The 20,140-nt window shown below is 29.2% G+C and overlaps 1 protein-coding gene across 2 annotated transcripts in view; it reads left to right on the top strand.

Moving 5' to 3' along the window:
• The first annotated feature begins 10,795 nt into the window (after positions 1-10,795).
• LOC136081761 (uncharacterized) overlaps positions 10,796-20,140 on the top strand; it is a 26,634-nt gene continuing 17,289 nt past the window's right edge. The window contains exons 1-3 of one of the 2 annotated variants that reach the window (XM_065799811.1): positions 10,796-10,812; positions 10,977-11,040; positions 14,770-14,833. In XM_065799811.1, the coding sequence (XP_065655883.1) occupies positions 14,806-14,833 (28 nt within the window). In that variant the 5' untranslated portion in view covers positions 10,796-10,812; positions 10,977-11,040; positions 14,770-14,805. Of the gene's footprint in view, positions 10,813-10,976; positions 11,041-14,769; positions 14,834-20,140 lie in introns of those variants that run through there. The other variant, XM_065799812.1, reaches the window with a different exon arrangement.

Consider the following 20,140-nt stretch of genomic DNA (forward strand, 5'->3'; position numbering starts at 1 on the left):
AAATGTATTTAAAGAGTTTTTGTTGTAATTCTTTTGAGTAAAAGTTATTGTTTCAGAGACACAGAAATTGGGCACCTGAACCAGTATGCCTACTGGCCAAAAATATTTTGCTACGCCACTGTGTAATATACGTATAACCCGAGCTGTAGCTAAGCAATCATTTATACGTCGATTAAGAAATAAAACTTGTGGTGATTGGAGCCTGGAAAAAAAAATACCCTAAAACATTTACCATCCCTACCCCAAATGTTAGGGCAACAAATTAGTAACTTATTTTTTATTTTCATACACTAAATTTAAGTCGACAGGCTTTAAAATTCAAAATTCAAAGGTTATGATTATATAATGTTTACACCCAAACCGAATAAGGTGATTGTTTCAACATTTTCCTAAACATTCTAATGTGATATAAACAAGAACATACTTAAGTTTGGCATTCAAGTATGTTTTAGTTACCAAAAGTATATTTATTTAACCAAAATCATTGGTTTTTCATAATTATATTAATATTACATCTCAAAACTTATGCAAGTAGACATCATTATATTATTGGTTACCATAAAGTCTTAAAATGAGTTTAATATGGTTTTTAACAACACAATAAAAGACCTCACTTGCACGTAACTATTAATAATACTATGAGTTAAAGATGCTGTTGATTAAGTAACTCTAATCGGTTCGGTGATATAAGGTATCGCCGCATTTTCATATTGTGAAACCTTTTTACATTGCTTTTCACGTGGTATAGTACCACGCAATACTTGTATTTAAATCAATTTAAAGTTAAAAGTTGTATTTTGTTTAAATTATATTTTCATGGATAATATTTTTTTAAATCATTTTATTTATATGTTAAAAAATAAAATTATTCAAAACTTTCTATTATTTATGCAATATATCTTCTGTTTTAGTATGTTATTTTAGAAAAAGATTTATCTTTTTCTAAAAGAACATACTAAAACAGGAGAATTTGGTATTTCAGCTACATATATATTAATTTTTTAGATATATTCCTAAAAAATACAAAGCTATAACTGTCAACTAAAACAAACTTATTAAACTCAAACTTCAGAAAAACACGTGATCAACAATTTTTAATGACAAGTTTTTAATGACTTTATTATCTACGGATATTTAGGGCTTGGCAATAAGACTATTTTTGTCTTCTTCTTGTCCCCACCATTCGTATATTTTACAAAACAAATAAAAAATTATAAAAATTAAAAACCAAACACTGCATTAAAGAATGTAATAAAAAAAATATGTAATAAAAAAAACAAAAATCAATGACGAAATTAAATTTGAAAAACTAAAATTAATTTGATAGTTATCAAATTAATAATAATAAAAATAAGAATAATTTGAACAATATTATAATATTGTTTGAAAAATACAAATGATCTTGTAGACTAAAGCCACTTAAAAAACTTAATTTTCTTCGTTATTCTTCGACAAGTTTTATGTCCGCATCATTTGATTACTTATTAACGAAAAAAGAATTAAATTAACTTTCGCCTCGAACTTTTGAATGAGGAACAGAACTCGATTGTCAGACAAACTTATAACTTAATTAAAGGTAATATTTTAATTCCCCTCAATAATTAGGGAGGTTGCTCAAAATTTATATGGTCATAGCTTTTGAACACTAAGAGAATATTGCATGACTTTAGAGACTTGTTAATGAGCTTAAATTTAGTTTAAAATTTTAAAAAAAATGTATATATAAATGTTATAAACTCATCGCTCTCACACTAATGGCATGAAAAGGAAGTTAACATTTTAGATGTTTATTGTTACAGACTCCGATTATCGCTATACTTTTGAAAAGCTTTACATCTCTATATATTATTGCCGATTTAATAGTGTTAGTAGTGTTAGTGCTCATTCGAGCGTGTTTGACACGGAACCCTTGGCAGCCATTGCAACCGAGGTAGTGGCGAGAAAGAGTCGCAGCACTTTGTTTTTTAAGAAAACGTGAACGAACTTGGATGTAATTATCTAACGTACGTAAACTTCAAATTAAGTAATGTTAAAACGTACTGAAACATTTATCAAGTTTTACACTTTGATTTTCACTTGAAAATTGTATTACATCAAGCTCCTTTAATTATATAACATTTATTTCCGTTAAAAAAATCATTAAAAAGTTTTAAAAATTTTCATTTTATAACATGCCAGGGTAGCCAAGTGGATATCGCGCCGAGCTTCTGTACAAGTAAGCCGTGATTCGTTTCCTACCTCGATTTTTATTTTTTTATTTTTATTTATTTATTTATTTATTTTTATTTATTTATTATTATTATTAAAATACAAAACACTTTTGAAGTTTTATAAAGATTATATACAAACATATGTAACGATATTATAAACTTTAACTAACAAAAAGGTTTTAAAAAAGTTAAAATTTCTAAAAACATCAAAACACCAGGAGAAAAAATTTGTTGCGTATGTGTCATGATTGAAATACTTATGTTATTAATGTGCTTATGTAATTAGTCCTAATAAGCTGCGGATGGTCTGAAAAAAAGTTGTCTGAAACTTAATTAAAAAATAAACTTTATTAAGTCAGTTGATGCTGCTGTGGAGGCAAAAAAAAAAAAAGCCCGTAGCTAGAAAAAATTTTAAACTATCTTTTGACAATTAAAAGTTTGTTTTGCTACATTTATTTTTTTACTATATATACAGTTGCGAAAAATAAATAGCACCACTTAGCGTATTTTCCTTTTTTTTTTTAGCACCACTTAGCGTATTTTCCAAAATAAATTTTTTTTATAGCTTTGGTGTTTAAAATACTAGCTAACATGTTTATTTTCTAAAACAAATCATTTTGGGAAAAAAACTGCTTGGTGTTGCTCGATTTTAATCAAAAATGCCAATTCTGACCAAAAAATAAAATAGCACCACTCACTCTTTTGTTGTAAAATACTCTGATAACGGTAAAAATAATTGTGAAAATAGCAAGCGTTAGGTTTTTTTTTGCAGTTTTATTTGTTTTATGTTAGAGCGTATTAGTAGGAGACATTTACATACAAAAATGGGACGTGGAAAGCATTGTAGTGCAGAAAAACGAGAACTGATCCGAAAGTTGATATCAGCAGGGAAATTATATAGAGAAGTTGGTCGTTTAGTTGAGTGTTCCAATAAAATGATAAGAAATGCCATAAAATTTCAAGAAAAGCCTGAAACACGTGGTCGAAAACATTCTATTTCAACATTGCTGGCCAATCTCTTAGTGCTAAAAAAGGAACGTTTTAAAACAGCTACCGAGCTGAAAAAGGACTTTAACATCGATGCAACAGTACAAACAGTTCGGAGTTGTCAGCGAGTTAATGGATTAAAAGCCTGTAGCCCCAGAAAAGTTCCACCTCTAAGTGCCAGACACGTTGTAAAGCGTATTGTGTTTGCTAAAAAACACTCAAATTGGCCACTCGAAAAATGGAGGAATGTTTTATGGACAGACAAAAGTAAGATTGTGCTTTCGGGCTCTCGGGCGTATGTCAGAAGACCGCCGAATGCGGAATACAATCCAAAATATACCATCAAAACTATTAAACATGGAGGTTGTAGTATAATGATATGGGCATGCTTTTCTTATTACGGAGTAGGGCCCATTCATCACATTACTACTATTATGGACCAACATGTTTATGTTGACATATTGTATAAAGTGATGTTGCCGTATGCAGACTATGAAATGCCGTTGTCCTGGGTGTTCCAACAGGACAATAACCCAAAGCACACTAGCAAGAAGGCGAAAAATTGGTTTGAGGAGCATAAAGTAAACGTTATGGAGTGGCCAGCACAGTCGCCAGATCTTAACCCAATCGAGAATTTGTGGGCAGACGTAAAGGAGGTGGTTGCTGCTGCCAAACCCATCACGAAGGAGTACTTTGGAACGTAGTTAAGGAGACATGAAGCGAAATTCCGATAAAGCAATGTCAGGACTTGGTTAACTCGATGCCAAGACGTTGTGTAGCCATCATTGCCAATAAAGGTCAAGCTACAAAATACTAATATGTTAAGAAATAACTAATATTTATTGTAAAATGTTTAAAACAATTGATCTCATAATATTTCCTTATTTTAAAGTACACATTAAAGCTGTGGTGCTATTATTTTTTTCGCGTTTTATTTGATTTTTTTTGAATTTTTGTTTAATAAATGAATGCTATATATTAAAACTTGTATATACATACATATATATATATATATATATATATATATATATATATATATATATAATATATATATATATATATATATATATATATATATATATATATATATATATATATATATATATATATATATATATACAGTACTATGAATAAGTTTTAGACCACTTGTATAATTAGACGTATTTACAATTTTTTTCCTATGTATTTTTTTTAAAGTTTAATAATATATAAGAAAAGTTGAAAGAATATATTATTTTGAATAAATAAACAAAATTGATGAGAAAACATTAGGTGTATGTATATATAAAATGTTAACATTATATCTATTTATAATTAAATTATGCAAAAATAATTTCAGACATTTGATTCAGATAATTTAAATTTTTCGTTTCCGTTAAAGTGTCTGCGCAGACGTCGGCGCCGACGTCTGCGCAGATATGCGCATATTTTGTTTGCGCAGATCTGCGCAGACACATTTTCCAAACCCTAGTGTAAATATATTGAAGTTTAGTAGGCACTTCACATGATTTTTATTTCGTTACTGTTTTTAGCCATAATTATTGACAAAAATACGTGAAAAATATAGACGATTTCAAAATGAGTTTATTTTTTAAATTTGGATAATTGGTTCCGGAGTTATGATGACTTATGTGCTGCCCAATAATGCATTTTTTGGGTCGAAATTTGTGGAGTTTTTCTTAAGGATATTTGGCACCAAAATTAAAAATTTTATTTACTTTTCAATTGACATCGACGAGAAGACTTACAGTTAAGCACACATAATAAAGTATATTCATTCTATTTTTTTTTTAAACAAAGGAATGAATGCAGTAAATTATAAAAATTGTTTTGTGGTATAGTTAGCCTGGGCGTTGTTTTTCCCTTTTGGGGGCATTTAGGTCAAGAGCAGAGGCGTAGAAAAATTTTTTTGGTGTTCGAGATAGGTAACTTCCAGACATGGAGCAAACTCCAAACATTTATATGTTTATACTTATGTCAAATAATGAGGGTTTGCAAAAAATTGCAATGATTGGAGGCTGGGAACAAAAAAGGCCCAACATTTTTTCTCCCCTGCCCCAAACGTGAGAGCAACAAGTTGATGAAGTATTTTTTGTACTATTCTTAACTAGACTTATATTCATCAATAAATTTTAGATTTCATTTTAAAATATTTTAGCGTTCAAAAATTATGACCATATAAAGTTTAAACCCCCTCAATTTGAGGGGGTTGCAAATTTTATATGATAATAATAGTTTTTAAACGCTAATAGATAATACTATGAAACTCTCGTCAAAGGCTATAAAATCACGGTAAAAGTAGTAAAAATTAACTTTAGTCAAGAAAAAAAAGAGCTTTTTATAATGTTATTAATTGTCAGAGTGAACTAATTCATAAAAATTTATGAAAATCTAGAAACTATTTTGGAATCGCAGGGCTCGTTTCCCCTTTTGGGGGTAATTAGGCCAAAAGTAACAAAAGCTCTGTAAAAAGTCCAAATATTAACTTTAGTTATAAGAAAATAACCTTTTTAATCTATAAGAGTAAACAAATTCGTAAATTTATGAAAATCCTAAAATTATGTATGAATCCAAAGGCTTGTTGCCCCCATTTGGGGTAATTGGGTCAAAAGTAACAATTTCTTTGTAAAAAGCATAAAAATTAACTTTTGTTAAAAAACAGCTTTATCACACTATAAAAGTGAACAAATTTATATAAACTTATGAAAATTCTAAAGTTATGTTACAATCTTAGGGCTCGTTTCCCTATTTGGGGCAATTGGGTCAAACAAAATACGATTTCTGCGAAAGCCGTGACAAACAAGAGTTTTTTTAAACTATTAGAGTGAACATATTAGTATACACTTATGAAAACGAAGAAACTATGTAATGGGTCAAAAGCAATAAAATCTCCGTGGAAACCATAAAAAACAACTTTAGTTGAAAACCAGAGCTTTTTTAATCTTTAAAGCATTTCATAGTGTTCATATGTTCCTGAAAGTAAAATGTTAATAATAAATTTTATTATCATTAAAAAAATATAATAGATTTATCTTTGTTTACATTTAAATAGCAGGATCTGAAATAACAATCACAAGATTTTAATTAATAAATACTGAAAAAAAATTTCAGTGATTATACCTTTTAACTTTCTAAACAACTTTTCTTTTTGTTTCTTAATCAAGTCATTGCGTTGGCTTTTTTCTTTTAGTGTATTGTTCCTTTGTTCTGGTGGAGGCAAGTTGCATGTGCAAATGATAGTTGCCAAGTTTTCCATCAGCTAACTTGAATTTAAATCAATACATTTATTTCCAGAAACTTTAGTTTTAAAAAACAGCTTCAATGAACATTTTTCCTCATTACATATCGATAAAAATCTAATTGATTTCTAAAAACTTGCCTCCTTAAAGTATTATTATCAATTTTTGAAGATTTATCTTCTGCTTCTTCTACTGTTAACCAAACTTGTGATTTCAATTGAATAAGAATTTTGAATTTGATCATTTGAATTTTGAATTGAATTTGCTTGTCTTTCAAGTATTAAAAATTATTTGATAGATTTAGAATGATAATACAGTGCAGCCCCATTATAAAACAAAATGTTAAATCTATTGCCTATAAAAGGAGAAAAATACACTTGCCTTCACCTTTTCCAATGAGAAAAGAATTGAAATATCCTGTCACATCAGCTTCATCACTACCTCGTTTGTGGAATGCTTTACATGAAGTGCGTATCAGTCTAGCAGCTCCAGATTCAAAAGTTTTAAATGCAAAAGTGTTTTCGTGAGCATCACTAAGAGCAATTTTTTCAAATAAGTCCAGTACTTTATCTGTCTCAGTTGCAAAGTTTGTTAAAAGATGTAACTTGCAAAAAAAGTTTGACATATCCTTAAATTCATTTTTCTGTTCAATTGTTAAACTATCCCAATGTTCTATAACTTTTGGTAACAATAGCTCCCTCATTTCTTTAAACTTACTGTTAAACAGAGGATTGACAGAATCTAAATCTGACATAGTTGTTTTAAATTAACAAATTAACTTTCCAAAGTTTTTTTCCCTGTCCTTTGTGTCTAGAATATCACAAATATCATATAACATTTCTGTTATATGATATTTGTGATATTCTAGACACAAAGAACTCATAGTTGATGCAGCATCCCCAGAGGCCATTTCTGATAGTCCAAATGATAGTATTCTATCGCTTTTGGTAGTCAACTGAAAGTTTTGATAATGTCTGTAATATTTGGTTGTTCCATCTCCATGTAAATAGTTTCCTGTATCTTATTCAATATTATCTAACATTTCTTCTGATACTTGAAGCTGTGCAATAATTAAAGCTTCTGACATAAATCTAGATCTTGTACCTACTGAGGGAAGTTTTGTGATTCCTTTTTTTGCAAGTTTCTTTAAAACAATTTTAATAGCATCATTGACCTTGTTTGCACTGACATTTAATAATAACAGCTCCATGATAACTTCTCGAATATCACTTGAATAACGTCCTCTTTCAAATGTTACAATTTCCTAAACAATTCTAAAAGACCATTTAAGTAAATATTTTCTTTGTTTAATGATTCAACTTTTGCACTTCAATTGAAAATCTCTCTTTTTTAAAGTCAGAAGTTCTTTAACTTCTGACTTTAAAAAAGAGAGATTTTCAATAGAAGAAAAGGAAATTGTTTCCTTTGTTTTACTTAAATTAATTTTCACACGGCTTAATTTCTTTTTGAGATTTCTTTTTTCTTGACACAACATTTCAAATTTTGAATTACTATTTTCTAGCATTTGATTAAGGTTATTGAATTCCATATTTAAAGTTTGAGATTTTCCATATTTAAAGTTTGAGTTTTTCAAATTGTGCTTTTAATGCATCAATTTCTTTTTCTTGTTTTTTCAACTTTATATCTCGATAAACAATATTCTTGTTTAAATTTCAAATTTTATTTGTTTTATTCTTTAGTTTCAATGCGGTAAACTTTTTTTCTAGACTCAACAGGCTTTTATTTGTTGCTGTATATAGTGCTTTACACTGTATGGCTTGTCATACAAATTCTAATTTCTCTCCATTGCTGGTTTTTACAGCTAATTTAAGTTTTTTATTTTCACTTTTAAGACCATTTAACTGGTTACAGCGGTTTTCAGAAACTTCTTTAAAATTGTCGATTTCTTTGTCTATTTTCGAAAACAAAGTAAAGTCATTTTTAGCAATTTGGAAATTGGAAAAAAAGTGTCGTCTAAAAACTGTGCACACATTGGCTAAGACTTTGTCTTCTAAATTTTGATACCAGAAATACAGATCTCTATTCTGCATTTCAAACAGCTAGATATAAAAAAACTAATTATATAAAGTCACACCAATAAGCGCTTTCTAAATATCCATGTGGATAACTAACTATATAGGTTAAACGGAATACCATTATGGCGCCTAGGAAAAAATCGAAAAAATGATGGAAAGTGTATTTTTTAAACTGAAGTAAATTTAAGTCCAGATATAAAAAGCAAATGGTTATAAAGATAATATCAAATACTATAAATTAATAATCTTAATATTCTTTTTTGAAGCTCTAGAATGCCTAAAAAGCAATGTAAATTAGCATATTTATTTGTCAAAATGTGTAAATTAACGTAACTATGAACAAAACGACTGGCTTCTTTTTTAAGGAACTTTAAAGAATAACCTTCACAGAACAACATTTTTATTTAACATTTCCCAAACGTATACAACGGGCAATTTGGTTTGAAATTAGATAGCTTTAAAATATTTCCCGAAAAAAGTTGCCGAAAAAATCACGTTTATTTATGCGACACGGAAAAAGTCACGTGCGACACGGAAAAAGCCACGTGACTAAAATCCCTAAGTTTAGTAAAATTAAGTCACCTCGGAACAGGGATGGCGCCAGCATTTTTTGGTCTTCGAGATATCTAACTTCCAGACATGGAGCAAATTCCAAACATTTATATGTATATACTTATGTCAAATAAGTATGCTTTGCAAAAAATACTATTTTCAACTAGTCTTATATTCATCGAGAAATTTTAAGTTTCATAGTAAAATATTTTAGCGCTCAAAAATTATGAACATATAAAGTTTAAACCCCCTCAGTTTGAGTGGTTGCAAATTTTATATGGTCATAATTTTTGAACGCTAAGAAATTATAATATGAAACTTAAAATTTTTCGATGAATATAAGACTAGTTGAAAATAGTACAAAAACAATTTCATCAACTAGTTGCTCTCACGTTTGGGTCAGGAGGGGGCTAAAATTTTGGTCTTTTTTGTTCCCAGGCTCCAATCATCGCAATTTTTTACAAAGCATCCTTATTTGACATAAGTATAAACATATAAATGTTATGAGTTTGCTCCATGTCTGGAAGTTAGATATCTTAAAGACCAAAAAATGCTGGCGCCACCCCTGCCTGGGAATCTCTTGGGCAAAATACAAATAACTTAATAATATAAGTTAGTTCAAAAGTATTGTTGGGTTTAACAGATGACACTTAAAGCCCGAATTTGACTTTTAAAATGGCGTGCTAACTAACTCCCATAGTTACAGCCAATTTACTCCACCTTACCTGCTGGCATTTTTTTCTTTTTTCAGACACATGTTGGATTCCTAATATACATTTTCAAATGTTTATCAATAGTGCATATTAGCTAAGAATTCGATTGTCCTAGTTTTTACAAAGGAGAGCGCAAAGCAAAACACAATTTTTATTCTGTTTAAATAAATTTAATATATAAATTATTTCATATTATTCATAAAATTTAACTATCTTTAATAACATAGTTTAACTATTTAGTTTAAATAGCTAAGTAACTTTATTGACATCATTTACCTTATCCTTATTATTTATCTTATTCTTGCCTTTTTACTTTTATTACAAATTTTATCTGTTTAAGATTTCTAGAAAGAAAAACATGTGTAAATGTTTTTGCATTTTGAAAAAAATTGATAATGCCATTAATACAGGAGATATAAATAGGCATTTATGTTTTTAACTTATCTCCTGTAAAAAGATTTAATTAAACTTTGTAAATAAAATTCGAATTTTTAAATAAAATTTAATGCTTTGCTATTTCAAACGTTAAATTTATTATCCGTTAATATTGTTAAAACTATTGTTTAGTTATTCTTTCCATAAAAAAAATAACAAAATGCATCTTTTGTATTCAATATGAAACATTTGTGGTGAATTTTTTTTTTAACTTTTTTTTTAACAGTTAACAATCTTCAAGAATACTTTTTGCTTTGTTTCAATAAACAGAGTAAATAATTTAAAAAAAATAAAATTAGTTCATTTGGTTTAATGGTAAAATTGGTTTAATTGGTTAAATTAAGCTATGTATATTTAAATGAAAATTTTTTAACTACATAGTTTAATTTAAACCATTAAAAGTAATTTACATAACAATAATCCAAAAAATAGATTAAATTAAGCTATATTAGTAAGCATTTTTTTAGTGAAAATAATTACGGTAACAAAAGTTCATTTTTATTTTATATTTTAATTTATGTGCTAAAATTCAAAGTAATTGATTTTAAAGCTTTGGTATAAAATTACAAAGTTTATTTGTTTTGATTTCTTTAATTTTAAATGTTTCATATTACAAGATCAAGTGAAAGTAAAAATGAAAGTAATATTCCTTTACTTTTTAAAAATATTTATTAACTTTATAGAGTTTAATAGTAATATTTGTAATTATTTTTATTAAATGTTATTATTTTATTTTCATTTCTAACTCAAGTAAATTTTGATTAAAATTATAGAATAAAAGTTAATAAAGTGTTTTTATTTCAGCAAACAATTTATTATTCAACGCATATATCAATCGTAAGAAAGTTGATAAATTATTTTATTTTAGGTAACATATATATGTTTATTAAGTTACTTATTTTAGATAAAATCATTTTTTATTTGTAATAAAGTTTTTTAAATGTGTGTGTATGTATGTATGTATGTATGTCCGGTCAGGTCAGGTTATCCTGCTACTGGTAACATGTAACCCAGTACAATCTGCTTCATGTCCTGCTGCCTTGTAGGGTACGCCTTTTTAGGCAAAGGCTAGGAGATGCAAACTCCGACTTAAAACACCCCCTGCCTTAGGGCTATTGATTGAGTAAAGGCTAGAGATGGTGTCTCGATAAAAATATTCATCTTGGGCAGATGTTAAATGCATCCGGCTGCTGTCTTGTAGAAGGCCTCCTAGGCAAAGACTTAAGGGGTAAACAGGTTCTATCTCTTGACCAGCCTCGCACCCCTTCTTCATCTATTAGGCTGGCGCAGATGTATTTTTAATACATCGTTTCCAGTTTAGAATGTTGAATGCTGGATCTTCTTGAATTAAGGCATGGGCTTTGCTTGCGTCTCTATTTTTATGACTAGGCAACTCATTCTATTACCTCCTAATGAGGGTACAGCTCTAAAACTCAGTTTTATGGTTCTGAGGCCGGCTGGTAGTCAGGTTTCCCAAACTCTGCGGTAGCTCTCAGAGAGGCTGATTCCACCAACAGCTGAAAAATATCAAAGTATTAAAAGTGTCATGTTGCACATGGATGGTGTCCCTGTTTGTAGTTTTGGTGTGCATTGCGAAGCCACATTTGGGGCCTTTTGTTACGGCTTAGGGTTTATTAATAGTATTGAGGCAATTGCTTGGGCTATTAAACACTGTTCTGAGTACTATCAATGCTTTGAGTCAAGTTCTTCAATCTAATTTTAAAATGAATAAAGTACCAAAAGCTATAAAACACAAAAAACCATCATCATCACCAAGTTCTCTAAACCATCATTCATTAACATTCGTGGTCTTCGAAGTAACTTTTCTTCTAATGAGTCTTATCTCTTGCAAAGTTCATCAGACCTACTTGCTCTTTGTGAGACTAATTTGAGTTCAGCTGTCTCATCTTGTAACCTTAGTGTTGATGGTTATCTTCCTTTAATTCAAAAAGACATGCTTGGGCTAGGCATTTACATTCGTAAGAATTCACCTATTTGTCGTGAAACTAGATTTGAATCCACAGATATCTTTTATGTGCTTTCGTTTAGCACCACTTCACTCTATCGCCTTCCTCTTTGTTCTATATTGCTCTCCTTCATCTCAAGACTGCACTCTTTTTGATGTTATTTCTGATCATATTGACCAAGCCCTGTCTCTTTATCCATCAGCTAATATAGTTGTTGTCGGTGACTTTAATGATCACCACTCTGAATGGCTTGGCTGTAGTGTCAGTGATTCTGCAGGCATTAAAGCCCACAACTTTTGCCTTTCTCAATCCCTAATTTATATAGTCAACTTTCCAACTCGCTTTCTAGATAACCCGAATCATTTACCTTCTCTACTAGACTTATGTCTTGTTTCTGATCCAAGTCAGTGCTCAGTTTCTCCACATTCACCCTTAGGTGCTTCTGATCACAGTTTGATCTCTTAAAACTAATATCTCATTCTTCTTCATCATCTAAATCCCCCTATTATCGTACCTCTCACAACTACAGTAAAGGTGACTGGGATTCTTTCCGTGATTTTCTTCATGATGGCCCTTGGGTAGATATCTTTTGTCTTCCTGTCGACAAATGTACTTCTTACATAACTTCGTGGATTCAGGCTGGCATGGAACCTTTTGTTTCCTCTCGACAATTCCATGGATTTCGATCTTCTCGTTCTACAGCTGATTTGCTAACATTAATAACTGATAGGTTTTATCGTGCATTAGATAAAGATGGAGAGGTTAAGGCCATCGCTCTTGACATTTCAAAAGCTTTTGATAAAGTTTGGCATGCTGGTGTTTTCCATAAGCTTTCTTCTTATGGTGTGTCTGGCAACATCTTTAAGATTATTGAATCCTTCCTTTCCAATCGTACTATAAAAGTTGTCCTCGATGGACAGCACTATTCTTCTTATTCTGTAACTTCAGGGGTTCCTCAAGGTTCAGTCCTTGGCCCTTTACTCTTTTTTATTTTACATTAACAATCTTCCAGATATTCTCACATCTAAGGTGACATTGTTTGCTGATGATGCTACCATTTATTCTTGTCGTGATAAGAAACCAACACCTTCTGATTGCTTGGAGGGGGCATTTGAACTTGAAAAGGATCTTACTTCTGCTACAGCATGGGGCTCGCAGTGGCTGGTGAACTTCAATACAGATAAAACTCAATTTTTTCCAGCCAATTGTTTTCGCAATAATTTAGATCTTCCTATATTTATGAACGGTGATGTACTCGATGAGTCATCTACTCTTCATCTTAACTTAAATTAACACTCACTTCCAATCTTTCTTGGAAACCATATATCAAATCAGTTGCAAAATTAGCATCTGCTAAGGTTGCATCTCTTTATCAAGCTCAACACTTTCTTACTTCGGATTTTATTCTCTATCTCTATAAATCTCAAATCCGGCCATGTATGGAATACTGTTGCCATATCTACCCTTTCTCTTTTAGACAATGTGCAAGAACGCATTGTAAACATAGTTGGACCTGCTCTTGCAGCCAACCTCCAATCATTATTACATTGTCGTAAAGTTGCTTCTCTTTCTCTTTTCTACAAATACTATAATGGGCACTGCTCTAAAGACCTAGCGTTTCTTGTGCCACCTACTAAAATTCATTCTCGTGTTACTCGTCATTTAATTAAGTTTCATCCTTTTTCTGTGACTGTTCCTAAGTGCTCCAAAAACGCTTATTCGTCTAGTTTTTTTTCTTGAACATCAGCTCTTTGGAATTCGCTTCCTTCATCTTGGTTTCCTGATTCATATAATTTGCAATCCTTTAAGTCGTCCGTCAATCGTTATCTTGCTCTACAATCTTCATCTTTTCTCTTCCAGTAACTTCCAACTTTAATTAGTGGTTGCTTGCAGCCTTGTTGGAAGTGAAGATGTTTACAAAAAAATGTATGTATGTATGTATGTATGTTTGTATGTATGTATGTATGTATGTATGTATGTATGTATGTATGTATGTATGTATGTATGTATGTATGTATGTATGTATGTATGTATGTATGTATGTATGTATGTATGTATGTATGTATGTATGTATGTATGTATGTATGTATGTATGTATGTATGTATGTATGTATGTATGTATGTATGTATGTATGTATGTATGTATGTATGTATGTATGTATGTATGTATGTATGTATGTATGTATGTATGTATGTATGTATGTATGTATGTATGTATGTATGTATGTATGTATGTATGTATGTATGTATGTATGTATGTATGTATGTATGTATGTATGTATGTATGTATGTATGTATGTATGTATGTATGTATGTATGTATGTATGTATGTATGTATGTATGTATGTATGTATGTATGTATGTATGTATGTATGTATGTATGTATGTATGTATGTATGTATGTATGTATGTATGTATGTATGTATGTATGTATGTATGTATGTATGTATGTATGTATGTATGTATGTATGTATGTATGTATGTATGTATGTATGTATGTATGTATGTATGTATGTATGTATGTATGTATGTATGTATGTATGTATGTATGTATGTATGTATGTATGTATGTATGTATGTATGTATGTATGCATGCATGTATGCATAAAGAAGCATAAAATTATTTTCAGCTTGACTTATGACACATTTCACAAATAGATTGAAAAATGGAACAAAGCTACCCAAGAAGACTTAGTAAGATTTTTATTATGTTATTAAAACATTTTTAATTTTAACCATTTTTATTATGTTTACTATTTACTAATACTGTTACTTAATATATTGTTTTTTATTTATACTAATAAAAGTTACTTAAATGATAATAGATTTTTAGGCCCTAAAAACATTGTTTCCTTATGAGCTTTTTTATCATGCTTTTAGCCTAAATTAGAATTTTAAAATTTGAGAAATTTTAATACCTTTTGGCATGCCAGAGTAAAAGCCAAATTTTTTATCAAAACCAAAACAAAACAAATCAAGTTATGACTTTTGTGATAGGTATCGTAAAAACGTTGATCCGCTATTAATATAATATTTATTAATAGAAGACCTCGGCGCAAAAGAGATGTAACTCCGATTTTGGTTGGTTTTCAGATTTAAACGGAATGTTACTAATTATAAAATGCTCTAACATTTGATGCTAAAATAAGTTAGAATAGAGTAATATTTATGCCATTTTTCTAAAGAATTGACTGAATGATATTTAATTGCTACATTTAAAGTTATTCTTTTTTTTTTTAATTCTCTGAGCAGTTTGTAAAAATGGAGTTACGTCGTTTTTGCACCGTGGTCTTCAATTTTACAAAACCTTTTATGAATTAAAACTGTGTTGATGTTTTTATTTTTAATTATAAGAAGTATCGCATTAAGATTTGTTTGAAACAACTTTAAAAAAAAGTCCTAAGCGTTTTGCTAGAGAATATAATCTATTTGTATGATGTTAAAAAAAAAAATACAACTAGTAGCAAAAGTTCACTAAAAACAGGCAATAAGTTTGAGTTATTACTTTGGGCGACGAACAATATTAAGTCAACTTTATTTATTGATAACATAAAATTTATTAACAAAAAATTGCTTATTACTCTTTATTAAAGTTTTATAGATGAAGTATTTTTGTAGAACTTTTTGAAGCCACTTTTATCAGTCGTATCTTTTAAACACAAAAATATATTTGGCAAACTAAAATAAACTATAAACTATAATCTTAGTTAACGTACTACGATTGCTTTTGAAAATACTATTTTTTTTCAAGCAAGGAAAGGAAAAGTTACTGGAATTCTCAAGGAGTTACTGGAGGACTATGCAAAGATACTATTGTTTCTGTACTTTGATTACTATATTTTTTTTAGCATGATATTATTAATTTAAAATATTATCGCAATAAGAATATGCAACTTTTTCCCATGCCTAATATAAACCTGTTTTAAATGCAAAAACCTTTTCCTCCACTACCTAAAACATGCATTCAACTTTAATTACAAACTGCTTTTAAAAACAACCACTATTATTATGGCAATGTCTGATAAGTTTTTTTTTTAAGAAAGTTTTTCAGATTTTTATTAGTGGAGTTGAGACAAACAATTTTATCAGTGGATGAGAGATAAACAATTTAACTTATGTTGATAATTTCTTTAACTAATTTCCCACAATAGATTAGAGACGCTTTTGTTATATTTCATACACACACGATATTTGCATTAAATTAGTATTATTTAATTATTATTATACTTGATAACGAGGGTATCCATACTTCCTTGAAATATTGTATAAAAAATAATTTAAAAAATAAAGATTTACATCCATAAAAGAAAATTTTATTTAATTATATATTAAACTTTTTAATGATGTCTTTTGAAATTTATTATTCAAGTTTTTTCCTTAAGATCCCAAAGTTCAGTACAACTTCTTTCTCATCTACTGGCCCGTCATAATTCCAACGTGAGTATTTCCCATTATAAACTTTGATTAAGAAAAAATCTTTTCAGGTATTGCTTAAATTGCACCTTAAATCAAGATCTCAGTGACCACGCCTCGTCCGGGGGACGGCTGTCGAACGTTTCACATGCGTCCGTACGATGTCTGACAAAAGTCCCCCGGTCAATGCATGCCCACTGGGATAAGATGATTATAAATAATCTAAAGATGATGATGATAATTTTAAAGTCAGAGGCTAAAATTAACTTTAATAGATTGATTTAAAGTAATTGAAAAAGTGTTTTCAGATTGTGATATTCCTTCCTAATATTTTTAAGTACGCTAGAATACCTTTTTTACCACAGTGTACCTTCGCTTCCTTGCGTGAAATCCTAGTACTAATGGGTCAAGCATGTTTATGAACATCTTTAGAGATGCTTATCCTTTATCACTTCAAACAGCACAACATGTACAGACTAGAAAGATCTAACTTTTTGAAGGAACACCTTCATTTACTAGCATAAATAGTATAAAAATAAGTATTTTTTTCAAAAAAACTTTTAATACCATACACTGAAACCAATTTAAATAGTGTGACTTGTTCGTAATATTAGCTCAGATGTTTGTTTGTATTTTGTATATATATCATCACCTTATCTCTTTCATTAGTCTGAACACCACACAAGTTCAAGATGACTTCACTTCTCATCTTATTATCATTCATTCTCACCAACTTTTAACTTTACAACCATTTGACTAGAAAACCTTTACAGCTTGATTGAAAGTTTTACCTTTCTGTTTAAAATATACTTTTCCTTATAGCTAAAAACAAATTGCATTCAAATTAGAATTTATGTTTTTTTCTAAATGAAGTCTTAATTGTTTCAGGCTCATTTAAAAAAAAAATTTTGCTACGGATTTTCTATATCAAATTAATCTAATTTTTTTAAAACAATTTTTGACAACTGGTCTGAAAATTTAACAGACAGCTGACGTAATTTATTAGAACTAATTAAATATTTATTTTTAATTGCTATACCTAAACTATAATGTTTTATCATATTTATTATGGCAGGGCCGAATTTACTCTGGTTTAAGCCCCTTCGCCATGTAGATGTGAAAGCCCCCTGCCTTTGTAACGGGCGTTCTAAGGTGTGAAAGTTTGAAGATTTTTGGAATTCAAAATTGCTATAGCGCTACCCAACTAGCACACTACGCTAGGTCAATATCTAAACTTAGGAAGCGTCAGGCCAACTTTATTCTGAGGTTGGCCCCAGGGCCGTCCAGAAAAGATTTTAAAGGGTGGGTGACGTTTTTTGCTAACTGAAGGCAACTTATCTAAAAAGAAAAAAAAATGTCCTTGTTAGCCAACTTTTGCCGATCGTTAACCATAGATCCCATTCTAACGACTCCAGTGTCTAATTTGCCGACCAATAAAATTCTTAGGGGGGCTAGACACCCCACTCGGGACGGCCCTGGTTGGCCCTATATGGTGTACCCTATATGGTGTGGGTATTTTAGTGATAAAAAATTGGTTTATTGGAAAAGAATGCGAGGAAAGCCTAGAGCTACCACGTGATTTACTCATCTAGTGCAGTCAGCAACCTATTCCTATTGTTGGTGTTAACTATTTACAATTTAAATTTTTTCAAGAAACCAGCAAAAAAGTGTCTTAATATTTAACTGTTCAAAACGTATGATTAACAAGACCGAATAGTTATCGAAATACTCAGTCAACAACTATTGTGTATTTACCTACAGTCAATTATTAACGGTAATTTGTTTTATAAATTACAATATGCTTAAAACTATTGTTTAAAAATATTTAATTGATAATCACTTTTGAAAGTTCTAAACTAAAACGTTGTTATCAAAACAATTGCTTTGACAATTACATTAATTAACTTTATTTGGTAAAACTTCATTTTTTAACACTCCTTTGGAAGTCGTTAAATTTGATATAACAAGTATAACAAATTAATTTCGAAATACATTCTCAAAACTTAAAAAACCTTGTTCTTAATATAGATTCAACAAAATATAGATTCAAAATTACATAGTATTGTTTTACTTCACTTTATAAATCAAAATTTGAACTAAAACAATGTAGAACGTAAAAAAATGTCGGATTTATATATATATATATATATATATATATATATATATATATATATATATATATATATATATATATATATATATATATATATATATATATACATATATATATATATATATATATACATATATATATTTATATATATATATATATATATATATATATATATATATATATATATATATATATATATATATATATATATAGTTGCTATTTGCGTTCCTAATTGAATAACTTTATTTGTAGAATTGCCTCTGATCATATTACTGATGTGGTTCTGGTTAATAACGGATAATTGTTCTTAAAGTCATAAAACATTTGTTTTGTTAACTTTGATCGAAACCTGTTTTTCCTGTTTTATTGAATTGGTTATTTAGTAAATATTACTGAATTAAAGATATTATTTTTTAATATTCTTTTTTTCTTTTTTTAATTTAAAGAGAATTGTTAAAAAAAAGAGAAAAAAAAAGGTTTTAAAATTGTCTGTTAATGAGGCTTACACTGCAGTTAACCTTGTTGGTTTACTTATTGGAGAAGTTGCTCCGTTTTCAAATAAGTCAAAATTCTTTGCATTATTTAAAACAATCTAAATTCAAATTGCCAATTAAGTAATTTTGAGAAACGTTTCACAAAAAGAAATTTTTAATATCTTTTTGTGAAGCGTTTTATAACCACTAAAAAACCGTAGATTTGTGCTTACATAAACAAAAACACCTCTGTCTCGCTTATTTGTTTTATTTGCGTTGGATGAAGCATTTCCAGGGCTGTGCAACGTTTCAACATAAAATATTATGTTGAAAAAATAATTGAATTTAAATTTAATAGTTCAATAAACTAAAGATTGACAGGTCTGCAGAAGTTTTATATAGAAACATACCTGCAATCTTTAGTTTACTGAACTATTAAATTTAAATTAAAAAGTTTATTTTCCACTTTTTAGTACAAGAAAGATTTTACTTTTCATCCAATGCTTTTGCTATATTTTATCAAAAACTTCTTTAAATTCATTAATATAAGAAAACAACAAAACAAAAAAACAATTTAAAAAAAATAAGGTACAACAAACCAAAGTAACAAAACTATTGACTAAGTTTTTACATTTTGCAAATGAGTGGCGCAAAATGGGGTAGTTAAAAAGCAGCAGATATTCGTTAACTTTAAAGCCCTAAAAATAATAACAAATAATGGCTATCTATCATTTAAACATGTTCAAACATTAAACTTTCAAAAAAGTAACATACACGTTTATACTTAAACGCCCAAACTTAAGAAATTGCTCTAAAAATTAAGTAGGGCAAAACTAATTTGTATTATTAAATTACTACGAAGTTTAAAATGAAGCAAAAAATATGATGGATCTTATAAATCACACAAAAACTATCCTAAAACTATTTGGCAATATTTTTTAATAAGCTGGCTTATTAGTAGGGATGTATCGGAATTCCGTTCCGGTCGGAATTCCGAACGGA

The sequence above is a fragment of the Hydra vulgaris genome, chromosome 06 (assembly GCF_038396675.1).
Source record: "Hydra vulgaris chromosome 06, alternate assembly HydraT2T_AEP".
Lineage (NCBI taxonomy): Eukaryota > Metazoa > Cnidaria > Hydrozoa > Anthoathecata > Hydridae > Hydra > Hydra vulgaris.